This window comes from Dermacentor variabilis, chromosome 4, assembly GCF_050947875.1.
Source record: "Dermacentor variabilis isolate Ectoservices chromosome 4, ASM5094787v1, whole genome shotgun sequence".
Lineage (NCBI taxonomy): Eukaryota > Metazoa > Arthropoda > Arachnida > Ixodida > Ixodidae > Dermacentor > Dermacentor variabilis.
In genome coordinates, this window is record NC_134571.1 from 21,761,903 (window position 1) to 21,775,456 (window position 13,554).

Here is a 13,554-nt window from a genome sequence, read left to right on the forward strand (position 1 = left end):
CAGAATGAATCAGCGTGCCTAAAAATTCCATGCATTCTAAGCGGCGGCGAGATGAAAGAACTGTAAGACCTGTAGCTGTATAATGGGGAGAAAGGGAAAAATCTCGGCTATAGTTGCGAAAAATGAAGCGCACTGATTTCTTTTGGACTGATTCTAATATTTTAATATCGGATTTCTTATGAGGATTCCATAAGATGCAGCTATAATCAAGAATGGGGCGGATAAGTGTTTTATACGTCATTAGTTTGGTATCCTTTGGAGCCTTACGCAATGAACGATGGAGGTAACCGAGACGTCTAAAAGCTTTGTTACCTCTGATGTCAATGTGTTCCGACCATGACATGTCATGGGAGAAATGAAGACCAAGGTATTTAAATTCGGTAACTCTTTTTAAATCTTGACCATGGATAGTGTACGCGAAAAGTGATGGAGATGGGCGTCTGGAGAAGGACATGGAAACAGTTTTAGAGATAATGTTCATTTGCCATTCCTTGCACCACCTACAAAATTTTGCAAAGGAGTCATTAAGTAAATCATGATCCATTGGTGTGTTAATACTATGATAGAGGACGCAGTCATCAGCGTAAAGACGAATATTAACGGACACGCAATGCGCAAGTCATTAATATATAATAAGGAAAGAAGTGGGCCTAAAACGGAACCTTGTGGGACGCCGGATGAAACACTTACAGGAGGGGAAATAGAGCCGTTAATGTGCACAGAGTGAGAACGCTAGGTTAGGAAGCTATGTATCCAACCAACCAGAGCAGGGTTATGTAAAATGCAGTTAAGCTTGTAGAGGAGCTCTGTGTGTGGGACGGCGCCGAAAGCTTTGGATAAGTCAACGAAAATGCCGTCAATCTGTCCGCCTAAATCTAAGGACTGGCAAATATCGTGCGTGAATTCGATTAGTTGGGTAGTGGTGCTATATCCGCGACGGAAACCATGTTGGTAATTGGATAGGGTATTGTGGCTTTCAAGAAATTCCGTGATGTGTTTAAAAATTATACGTTCGAGTAACTTGCATTAATGGGCAGTTAATAAAATGGGTCTGTATTTCTGCAGAAGGTGAGCGTTACCGTATTTGTACGTCGGAATGACCGTAGCAAGCTTCCAGGATTGGGGAATAGTGGAGGTGGATAATGATTTACGAAAGATAACGGAGAGGTATCTGCTTGTCCAAAGGGAGTTTACTCCTATCTACACAGCAGACTTCTTAGCTGTAGCTTTAGCATGGCGCAAATTGAACCCCTCTCATTCATCAGTAGCTATTATCACCGACTCTATGCTCATCGCTTACAATGTGTAGTGACTTTAAAATTTTGCAAGCATTATATCTGTTGGCGCCGTCTCATTTGCGTTTGCTTCATTTAGTTTGGGTGCCTGGGCACAAAGGTTTCTCTTTGAATTAGTGTGCAAAGTCATTAGCAAAGGCTTCCCTGGATGGCCCTTTAGTACCTGCCGTTTCCCCAACCGCCTATATCACTGCTGCTAGGTTTAGGAGATTTACAATGATGAATGAGCTATACATTTAGTGTGGCTTCGCACTCTGACTACCACCACCTACTATTCCTATGGAAAGGTAAGTTCTGACCAACGCGCAAATTAGAGATTACATTAACATGGCTACGCTGCCGCATCCCGACCCTAAATTTCTACGCACGTAGGACTGGTTTGGCGCCATCTCCTTTGTGTATACAGTGCGGGGAACCAGAAACAATTGATCACTTTGTGCTTGCATGCCGACATTTCTCCTCATTAAAAAAAGGGCGCTCGAGGATCCTTTAAACAAGCTTGGCCTCAGCATGAACGTGCGCGTCTTGCTTTCATTTGGAGCTTCCACATTGGGGTACAGCTACCAGAATGTTCGCACTGCTATGAAAAACTTTATCCTTGATTCGAATTGGCTGCCTTCCTAAACCAGTCAATTATGATAATTAATTAGAACACCGAACAGAATACACATTGCCCAATTTACTTTTTTTTCGAAACTTTCTTTATTTTTAGATTTCTCTAAACCGCCCAAGTCTTGGCCGATACCCCACGGTGGGTATGTGCCACTTGTACAGAGGACATTTATCATCATCATTAAACCGACGTTCCGGTGGATGATGGCGCAGCAGTCATCGAAAGCACAGTCGCAAGGCGGAAGCCGCGAGTCCCCGTGGGTCCTCGGCGGTCTGGGTCCCTCCTGCCAAGGATCGCCGTCCACATTTCCTTGGTCATGGAGCTCGCTACCCTACCGTCGTCGCAAGCACCGACCTGTAATGAAAACAGTCAAGAGGCCGTCCTTGCGATCGCCTGCTTTACTCTTCCCCGTCGTATTCTCTTCTAGTGACCCCCGTGCGAGCGCCCAAAATTGAGTACCGCTTTTCTTCCTTGCACTCGGCAGCGATGCGACTTGCCACTACAGGGAGGTGCCGAAGATGGCTCTGGCGGGCGACAGTGGCCGGTGCGCTCTGGCTGTAGATCTCGTAAACGATGCGAATCGTAGCCCAGAAGAACAGCGGCTAGCGACGCGTTCGAGTCGCCACAGCACGACTAAATACCGCGTGCTGCCGTGTCGTTCATGTCTGAAGTTTGCATAAGGGTCATATGCTTTAAAGTTGGTCTCTGGCGCCTCTCTTGCGGTCTCTTGCGGTATTCTCTTGCGTACGTCTCTGGCGCCTCTCTCGCGTCTTGCGCGTCCGTGACCTGTTGAGCATCTTGCGCGTTTTGTTCGTCTTTAGCGTATGCGAAGGCCACCGATCATGATGACCTCAGCCGTGTTAGTCGCCTTCGCTTCCGTCAGCAAGACCTTGCTCAGCGCTGGGGGAACGGTCACACATTCGGCCAATGACTGTCGTGCATTCGGCTGATGAGAGCGGAGCTCCGGACAGGTCAAGAAGCATCTCTCTACTGTTATCCGTGGACAGGTTGGGCTCCTGAAGCGGCTTGAAGCCTGAAGTACTAAAGGAGCTGACGCCTCCATGTTCCCCGGCGTTGATGAGTTTGGGAGCCGCTTCGCTTACTGATGTGGACGGCAAATGGTCTCGGTCTCTGGAAGTGAAGGTGTGGTGTCGGATGCCGACGCCTCCTTCCTGGGAACGCCGTCCACGTTTCCATTGGTAGGGAAGTCCCACCAGAGTCCACTTCCCACCAGAGCCATTGTCCAAGGGGCCAGCGTTTCCCGGTAAACATTACGGTTGCATAAGCTGCAGTTGCCGGGAAGCGCGAGAAGCAATCGGGGACCTTTGAATGCTATCGCGTTCCACTCTTATAGGGGAAGCTTAAGTATCCTCCAAATTGTTTGCTTTGCGATAGCGAGTGAGGCGCTGCTGTCTCGTTCAGCTCGCCGACGTATATCTCGAGCTGCTGGCTCTAACGGATATCGTGCACTCGTACTACAGACATAGTCTCCGCTACAAAGGCATCGGTTCGTCACTACGAGCTTCTTGCAGGTCGATCTAGCTTCTCGCTGGGACTCTCCAATGTCGATCAATGGCGCCATCCTGTTGTGCGCCACTCTGCTGGTGGCGGGAGTGAATTGCCTGGACAACGACCTCGCCCAGACGCCTCCCATGGGCTGGCTCACGTGGAGCCGGTTTATGTGCAACGAGTGCGCGTTGGGTCGCCACGAGAACTGCCTCACGTGAGTGGTTGCATCAGCAGTACAACGTCGTGGGCATTGTTGTCAGTCGACCAGTGTTACCGCAGAGAAATCAAAGGCTTTTCCAGTGTTATTGGGCGCACAAGAGACAGCCTGTGCGCCTGGTATATGTATCTGCCGGCATATTTGTCCCAGTTTGTACCCTTCAGTGACAAGTTGATGCGTTCTAAGAAAAGTATTTGTACGTAGTACTGATAGGCTGAGACATCGGTGCGCGAATAAATAGTAGTCTTGGGAACCAAACTGTGCGACAGGAGATTCTTTCATTGCCCGTGCTACGCATGAAAATAATAATAATGGATTCTGGGATTCGACTTCCAAACGTGCGCAGCGGATTATGAAGGACTCCGTAGGGGGGACCTCCTGAATAATTATGAGCACCTGGAGTTCTTCAACGTGCACACAATGCACGGCGCACGAGCGTTTTTGCATTCCGCACCCATTGCGATGCGGCATCCGCGGCCAGGATAGAACTCAGGACCTATGGCTCAGCACGCGCAACGCCATATCCTTTGAGCCACCTCACCGGGTGACTCATGAAACATGGCTGTTTTCTGTTTTCTTCGAGAAAGTGTGCACTTTTTATAAGGGCTACTCTTGAATCTGACTACGAGATGAGAAGACAAGCCTCTATGGTTATCATTATATTTTTTTATGCCGTGACATGCATTACTTTCACTGTTATTTATCATTTAGGCCGTTGAATTTAATGTATACCAAGGTTTGTGTTCTTAGAATATTGACGAATATAAAGATCGCAGCAGATTCGTGTTTTACAGATAGCGTGAATAACCTGCTACTGCTTTTAAAGTAAAAACGGAAAGGGTTCAACCAGAAGAGAAAATAATACGCAGTGCTCGGAATTCGTGTTTTTGTCTTACGGGCGTAAGACGGAAACTTGCGCGAAGGCTCTCAGCTATGAATGTAGTCACTCGAAACGTTATCAGAGAGTGAGCTATGACGTGAAAGTTGGATAAGTAATGCGTGAAACAGCAGTCCTTCGGAGAATCAGGAGGCCCACGTTGTAAGGTTGCGCCGGATGAATGTGCATACAAATCGCGACTCGAGTATTTGCAAGTACACTTCCAGCTCGAAATATGACGACATTTACTGAGGATAACGCTGTTTGCGTTCTATGCAACTCGCCAAGACTGAACCTGTTGACTGATATGCCACACGCTGCAGAAGTGCGTGCCAACGAAAGTTCTTGTATTTACGATATCAACGTTAATTTCTAATACGAGTATACTTTACGTATCGTGACAACGGATGACGCTATTAAATGTACGTTCATGTAAAGGCTGCGTTTGGCCCAAGAGCTTATATGAGGCAGAACTCTTTCGCCTTACGGTGAGAAAAACTGGGAACATTCGTTAAGAGAATGTTATGCGAATGTCGACTAAAGCTGCCTGCCTTCAAGAATTCGTCATCACCGCTTAGTCACATGTCAGTAAAGTAATCAGTCATTTGCTGATATCTACTTCGTATTCATTATTGTTGTCATGCCTCACCTTGTCATATCATGTAAAATGTCGTCGTTGCTTCTTGTCTCTTTCTCTTGTACTGATCCTGGGTTACTACACGTGACTCCGTGTGTCAAGAAACAATAGGGCAGAACAACATAAAGACTACATCAAAGCCGACCTAAACTATATGGGTAGCTGCAGTCTGGGTGGTTCAGCCTGCATGGGAATTATGGGAAGTGCATGGATTTGTCTAAACTTCGTCCGTCTGGCTTCAAACGGCTCCGCGGCCTTGTAAATTTGTCATTTACAACAAAGTACTGTGTAATTAATAATAAAGCATACGTAATTAAAATTGTCCCACGGCAGGATTCGAAGGCAGTACCTCTAGCACAGAATCCACATATTGAAACCATTACGCCACGGACGCTTCATTTTTTTATTGCATTAGGCCACGGACGCATGCAACGACAAACGGCATAGAACGCTCTTACGAAACTCTTGGCGCGTTTCGACAGGTTGAGCCGCTGTACTTAGTAGTGACTGTACGTGTTCGCAGATTATTCTGCACTTAGAAAAGCATATATCGCTTTGAAGTTTAGGATAATGAAGACAGTAAAGCGCAATAAACAAAGCCACAAGAACGGCTGAATCCATACGAAGATCAAACAAATCCATGTACTTCCCATGATTCCAATGCTAGCTGAACAATTATAGCGCCAGAGTTCCCTCTAGTAATTATTGTATGAAACTATATGGGCCTAAGTCAACAACATCTGCCACTCAGATAGTTGCGTAAGCGACAGGTGTTTTAACGTTACGTGGTAAATGTTGTCTGGCATAAGCACTGTGTGCGTATACGTCATTTAGCGCGGCGTAAAAAAAGTTCGCGCACGCTTTATGTTACGTCTACTTTACTCAATGTTACCTTTTCATCGCTTACCCTTGCACATTTAAAGCTCGTGTCTGGAGAGCACGTACATCGCTTCCCGTGAGATGAGTCCTCAATCATGCAGCTATCCACGGACAATCGCCAATACTTCTTTGGGTTTGAAATGCCCACAGGTGGCGCGAGCTATGTTTCAGCCATTTTTTTTTTCACAGTGTCTCCGGCCTTCAAATTAGTGTGCCTCTAAATGTCACCGACTTTCTTGAAAGCTTAGCTATGCCCAACCAAAACACACGCATATAAAATGCTCCAGTGCTAGCTCCTTTTCTTTTTTTTTTTTGTCTTCAGTTAAGTCATCAAATGCGTGCAAGATTTTTTTTTGACGATTACATGAGAATATTTTGTGTCCGTGTTTCAGTTCTGAGCTCATTCTTCAGATGGCAGACAGGATGGTCGAGGATGGGTATCTGGCTGCCGGTTATGAGTACTTGATAATCGATGACTGCTGGAGCCATACCGACAGGGACCGGGAAGGAAAGCTCTTCGCTGACCCTCGCCGGTTCCCTGAAGGAATGAAGAATCTCGTTGAAAAGGTGGGTAACTTATTGTCTTTGCTGAGGCTGAAGCTCAAGACCAGCGCATGCGCTTAGTAGATGTCCAGCACAACTGCTAAAATACTGATTCCTCGGGATAATTTCCTGAATTTTGCGGTTTTCGTAAAACGCATTTTGATTGTGTGTTCAGAAAGTAGCGCTGACCTTGCAGTGGAATCCTGTATCGTTTGAAGAAGACATAAGTTAAGCTAGATTATTAACCCATACAAGAAAGGAGCATTCGCATGGCAAAAGAAGGTGACAAAACTAAGAGATGACGCCTTGTGATGGCGCTTTGTGATAAGTTTGGTGGGACCTCCTTGGTTGTCTATTATAAAAGAAAACTTATTCGGAGATGAATGGAGACTCAATTTCGCAACTTTCGTAGACTTTTCGTGCAATAATCAAACGTAAGCTGACAAAGTAAAAACGAGCTGTGTTGCTAGGGGTCCTCTGTTTGAATCCTGCCAACGGACAATTTCATTTATGTTTATTGATTGAAGCCAACGTCTTTTAATGACTTTACCACCACTTTGCCGCATCGGGTAATATTTCAAACGTCTTTCCTGGGTCGAGCCCGAACGTAATGCACAGCCGCGGCAATAAAATTGCATCATTTTCAGGTTGAACACTGTTATTGTTTCGCACCTTTAATATTTAAGCCTGAGAAGATTTACGATGAAATACATGCACTGTCGGTGCCTTGTTTGATGATATTTGTTTGTGGACTGCCACTCTCAAACTTCTGAGGAATAATATTGTCAAGAATATAAGACCTGGTATGAGCAACTTTAGTGACATAGAATGATGTGGCAATATAACCCTGACATAGCACATTTCATATAGCATAGTATATCGTATCACATAAATGTACATAAATATATACAGAACCTCACGGTGACGCTGACGGCAAGAATTCGCTTGGAGGGTCCATATAAATTATTATCGCAATAAAACGAACTGCTCAAATAAGTGAAATGGCTTTACCGGATTCGCGGTTTGGGCACGAAATTTAATGCGGGAATTAAGAAATTCCCGCAAGAGTTTAGAAGGAAGACTACATCAGCTATCTCATTACTCACTTTTCTTCGAATCCACGTGAAATAAAGCGACTAACTGTACATAAGCTGTTCGTTATCCTAACGCATTCGTATAAAATTGTCACTCTTTACTCCAGACATGAAGACAAAGATCGTACTGTTGCACCTCTACAAAGAGCGAGATAAGCGCGTTCATGTAGAATAAATATACTATCCTCTTCTGTATCACTGTTTCTCGAGGAGCACAATTTAACAAATCGTCAAAGGGAGGACGGAAGCAGATGTGCCCGAAATTACTTGACAACTATAACCATTGGGCGACGAACAACTAATTTTCGAGACATTGGTGCTGTCCCTGCACGATGTAGAGCTGTCCATAGACTTCCATGGGATTTTATTTTACTTTCTTACAGCGGAGCTGTTTATGGCTAGGGTTCTGCGCATTTTTGTTCTGCGTCAACAAAAATATCGACCGACCCTAGTGACCGTGCAGAAAGGTTCCAAGCGCAATGGCACCCCTGTGGACTCCGAGTAGTGGGCTCCGGGACCTGTAACGCGCCCTTATCTACCATTGTAACACCTGGGATCCAAAGAAGTCCCAGGCACAAACGTAAGAACCGACACTACGATCGGATCTTAGCCCAAAATGCCGACCCGCGTCGGCCATGCCTACGCTCGCACCGCCCTCTCCTTGTCGACGTTGCAAGCGCTTGCGTATCCAGTTCCCTTTCCTTCTGCTCTCACGTGGTGGCGGCGCCGTCGAAACGTCACGCGTGTCTACGTTTCTCCGGCTCCTCGGGGCGGCGGTCCCGTCGCCCGCGCGAATGAACATAAAAACACCAGAAAGACAAATTGCCGTTCTCCATTTTTAATTTCACATTATCTTCTGTAGTCGTAATGGGAAAGCCGCGTATAGTCCGGACTCCCGAGGAGCAACGTGCGTACGAAGAGCGACGTCTCGCATGCGCTCGGCGTTTCGTGCACGATCTTCGACGGTGGTGCTTGCCGCCCGCCGGCGACGATTGCATTCTCGTCTCTGTTCCTGCCGTCGCTCTTCGTAGGCGGGTTGCTCCTCGGGAGTCCAGACTGTGCGCGAATGTGATTGAATTAGTATAATAATAACAGAGGTGATACGAGAATGTGTGTACCTGTCGTCACGATTACCACCGATCAATCAATAAATGTGTTCGTAACCTTGTTCAGAATGATATGTGACCTCTGTGTAGTGTGCTAAACAGCTCCGCCAGTCATCCACTTTCACAGAGTGGAATGACGGATGATTTATTATGTCTTGATGCAAGTCCTCCAAATTAGAAAAAGAAAAAGCAATACTTATTCATTCAATACTTATTCAATACTTCATTCTTATTGGATTTGTCCGCCTTTGCTTTGTGTAACATACAGGTTCACCAGAAGGGGCTGAAATTCGGAATCTACGCTGACATAGGCGTGAAGACATGCGGAGGTTTCCCCGGCAGCTACGGACACTATACGACCGATGCTGAAACCTTCGCTGATTGGGGCGTGGATTACGTCAAGGTGGACGGCTGCAACGCGAAGCCTACAGAACTGGACACGTGTACGTAGAAATCGACTTTGCAATTGTTCCTGAAAGGTTGTGTAATATATGTTCTCGACTATAGTAACGAGTGCAAAATAGAAATAATCAAGTGGAAGGTATACTTCAGAGAAACAATAAGTGACTTTAGACTGATCAATTATCATTTAAAGACTATATTCTTGTTAGGTTGCGGTACGCCGCTGGTCAAGAGGTCAATTAAACGTAGGTCAAAGTTTAATTTTTCTTTAGTTCGCGCCAGGGGGGGGGGGGAAACCTAGCGCCGGTACGTCAGTGTGTCGTAACGGATTTAAAGATATTTTCTGATATTTATGCCGATTACAGCGTAGTAAAAGTTTTCCTAAGTTCAGCCTTTGAATCCTTTATAATAGAAGTCCGCCTTTGCCGATAAAAAGAAAGTAACTACGCCTTAGCGGCTGTCCTGTGTGTGACCTCCCTTTTTTGCCGTGTCTCGTGTTTGCGCCTTAAAAATATCTGTCAAATATAGGCCCACCAACTAGGCCCACAGGAAGTTATTCCAAGCTCTAGCGGTCGCCGTCAAAAACACATGACGTCCCGGTGAGCTGGTGTTGGAACTTGAAAGTGGCCTCTTTTATTGCACCTTTTTTTCCGGCTCGCCACGCGTAAAAGCCACTGTTAACACGAGAGGATTCGCGCATCCTCTCATGTTAACAGTGACTTTCTTTTTGGTACTGAAGATTAATAATATGCGAATGCAGATAAAATTACTGTTACAGCGAAGCTGTTATTACGGATCCTGTGCCGTCGTCGGAATTCGCTAAAAAGGGCCACGTGACCCAGAGAAAGAGGAAAAAAAGAGCTCAACAGGGGGAAAGGGGTTGGAGTGACCCCTTTCCCCCTGGGAGAATGCTGTGTTGTACGCAGATCTTATACGATTGTCACGCGGTTCACATTCGGCGACCCAGCCAGATCGGCATCGAATTTATCGACGAGTGATTCCACCCTGCCGCGAAAGAAACTGTTATGCTGGCGGTTTGTGGGCAACGAAAAATGCCCAGCTATTGAAACCCGATACTAGGATACTGGATACTAGTGCATTGGGCGCAAAGCCCACCACTGGGGATGCGGGCGATTCAATCGTTTTGATGATTAGTTGCATTGGCTTGACGATTGACGTGGCACAACACAGACAGAAACCTTACGCGCGAAAAAAAAAATACACCGAAAGAACTCGCAAAAAAAAAAATGCACTCCTAAAGCACGCTCACCATGCGAAGCCCGCAAAAGTGAAAGTGAAGTGAAAGGATGGCGGAACAGAATATTTGCAATATAGACTGCTTGCGAAGTTTGATTTGCATAGTGCAACATTCGGTGTAACTAAGACAGCTTCGCTGTTCGACCATCTTCACGGCCTGGAGGGGACGGTAATTTTTTGTTTGGCGTCCCTTTAGGTTAGGTTCATAGACCCCACTTCCATGGCGTTGACAAATAGGGCAGTCTTACTGCGAGTAGAGGCCTGTCAACCAAGTGCAAACTCAAAAAACAACAGAAAGAGTCGCTACGCCACCGTTAATCTCACGCACCAGCTTCCCGCGACGTCATAGATTCCTATAGCAGGCACGGCGCAGGTCGGTAACTTAACATATATTAAGTAAGCAATCACCCAACAAAAACAACATGCCTCATCGAACAAGGCAATAAATAAAATAATCATTTTAATACATAATCGGGAAACAAACAAGAAACAACGCAGAAAACAATACTGGCAAAAATTGTGGCACTAAGCCTGACAAAATTTTTTTTATGCATTACAGAGGAGAATTGGGCTACATGTGCAGATTTAACAGGAAATACAGCAGTTTAGCGTGAACAAAAACATATACATTTCAGCAGATATCTCAATGTACTATATAAGTTCAGTGCATGAGTAAAAATATATTGCGACATACAGATTCTTGTTCAGTACTGAATACGTAGCAAAGTACAATGAATCAATCAATTAATTTTATTATCACATAAAACGCTTGATTGACATAAACTTACGTATATAAGCATATACGCACAATATATATATATATATATATATATATATATATATATATATATATATATATATATATATATATATATATATATATATATATATATATATATATATATATATCAAATTCAATTCTATATACATCAAGCTGCTTTGCTGACACAATGGGGATGGGCAATCTCGACTTGTCTGAGGAACACATGGGTAAAAAAACTGGTCTGTCTTACAAAGAATGTCGCAGTTTCACCCGAAAGGCGTAACAGCGATAGCGATAGCAAATTAGTAGATCGCTATACGAAGTAAGGCTAGTGGAATTTTCGGCCATATAAAGTTGTAAACATTCACTTACAAAATAATTAGTAAGCATGGTGTCCCGCGAGCACAGGCAAGCGTGAACACATCTCACTCGAGGACCGCGGCAACTCGCTGTTAAAACGCTGGAGTGAGGTAGCGCGGCAGAAGCAGCGAGCGAATTGACCTTCGCCCTGCCTCTCGCTTCAACGCGAACTAAGCGTAGAAAGCACAGCGCACTTTGTCTACCATCGGCTACCAGCACCGGCGCACTTTGTCCACATCGCAGATGTCGTTGAAGATGACGCCCGCGTGCAAGCGTTCTTTGCCCACATGGCAAATCCATTTCATGATAGGGCGCCCGTGTTTCCATGCTAAAATGTGTGCGTATGAATTCAGTGTACTAAGCTTCAAGCACAAAAGTATATGAGATACTACGGAGCTGGATAAGATACTCGGTTTTAAATTTTGTAAGAGCTCATGAAATTAAGGACATAAAGGCTTTCTTCGCGGATGTTAAAGATCCCTTACTCTCTGCCACATTCAGAATTACTAACCTGTATTAGCAGTTGCATTGACGAGTATGGCGCCATTAGGTTTAGTAAGGAAGCGGTTACACCCATTAAAAGTTCTTTCAGACTTGCTTAGATTTCATTTGTCGTTAACGCTTTCAAAACAATGACGCCCTGTATTTGCAGAAACAAGGAATGTGTATAGGTACTTGCCTAGCACCAATGCTAAGTAATCTGCTTTTAGCCAAAACAAACAGGGACTGGTCAGAGCGCCTTCACAAATCTAACGTTGTAAAAATATTTAGGTATGTTGATGACTTTTCAGAGTTTGTTGGCTGTAGATCTGATTGTATTACTAATCAATGTGCTTCCGTTTTCACCTCTATTCAGGAATGTCTTAACCCACTGAAGTGACCTTTCAAATGCCATGTGACGGGGGATTAAATTCCTCGACCTTAATTTTGTGCTACCCGCCGTGGTTGCTTAGTGGCTATGGTGTTGGACTGCTAAGCTCGTGCTTAGCAGTCCAACGTCGCGGGATCGAATCCCGGCCACGGCGGCCGCATTTCGATGTGGGTGAAATACGAAAACACCCGTGTACTTAGATTTATGTGCACTTTAAAGAACCCCAGGTGGTCGAAATTTCCGGAGTCCCCCACTACGGTGTGCCTCATAATCAGAAAGTGGTTTTGGCACGTAAAACCCCATAATGTAATGTAATTTTGTGCTCACTGATAACAAAACATGCTGGTGTTACGAACCTAGGACAAATAAGTCACTTTTAAAACTTCATTCCGCACAAATTAAACTTGTGAAGAAGGGAATCGCGAAGATGTGCTTCAGCGAAGCGCTGAAGCCATGCCAGCAGAAAATGCACGATAGGTTCGGACGGCAATTCTTAAGTTTAAGCGGTGCTGAATACCTGAGCCACGTGCCCGTGTCAGTCGCAGAAGGATTGCTTAGGAAAGCGCAGAAAAAAGGTTCCGATCAGGTAGATCGTACAAGCACCAACATAAACAAAAGAACGATTGCTGTCATCCCCTACATACAATGCTTCTGGCACAGATTAAAAAAAAAAAAAGATTGCTGGAAAGAGTGACATAAACTTTATTTTTTCGGCGCCTAATAAATCGGTAAACCTGTGTAGGAACACAAGCTCAGAACGAATGACAGATAGTGCATGCGAAAAGAAGCATAAAAGCAAATTCATTGAATGTATCGCATGTGTTGCATACCGCAGTCTTCTCACGTGTGGAAAGTCCGATATTCGTCAAAATGGTAAATGCGTAAATAATAGGCTACGAGAACACAATAACGAAGTAAAAAACGTGGCTGCTCACGGTTTGCTTGCCCTCCATTACCAAAGATGCAACTGCAAACCCATATTTAAAGCAACTGTTATCATGAGTAGAAGCAAGTGAGAGATAAAACGCTTGATAATGGAAGATAGAAACAAACATTTGGTGATGCATGCGTCAGCAAGCCATGGATTTCTTTATCGACAAAAGAGCTCGATTATCTTTCTTCGCCATTAAC

The 13,554-nt window shown here is 44.9% G+C and overlaps 1 protein-coding gene across 1 annotated transcript in view; it reads left to right on the plus strand.

Moving 5' to 3' along the window:
- The first annotated feature begins 3,335 nt into the window (after nucleotides 1-3,335).
- Nucleotides 3,336-13,554, plus strand: part of LOC142578777 (alpha-galactosidase A-like) — a 28,227-nt gene continuing 18,008 nt past the window's right edge. The window contains exons 1-3 of the mRNA XM_075688344.1: nucleotides 3,336-3,631; nucleotides 6,420-6,594; nucleotides 9,039-9,213. Of these exons, the coding sequence (XP_075544459.1) occupies nucleotides 3,471-3,631; nucleotides 6,420-6,594; nucleotides 9,039-9,213 (511 nt within the window). The 5' untranslated portion in view covers nucleotides 3,336-3,470. The remainder of the gene's footprint in view (nucleotides 3,632-6,419; nucleotides 6,595-9,038; nucleotides 9,214-13,554) is intronic.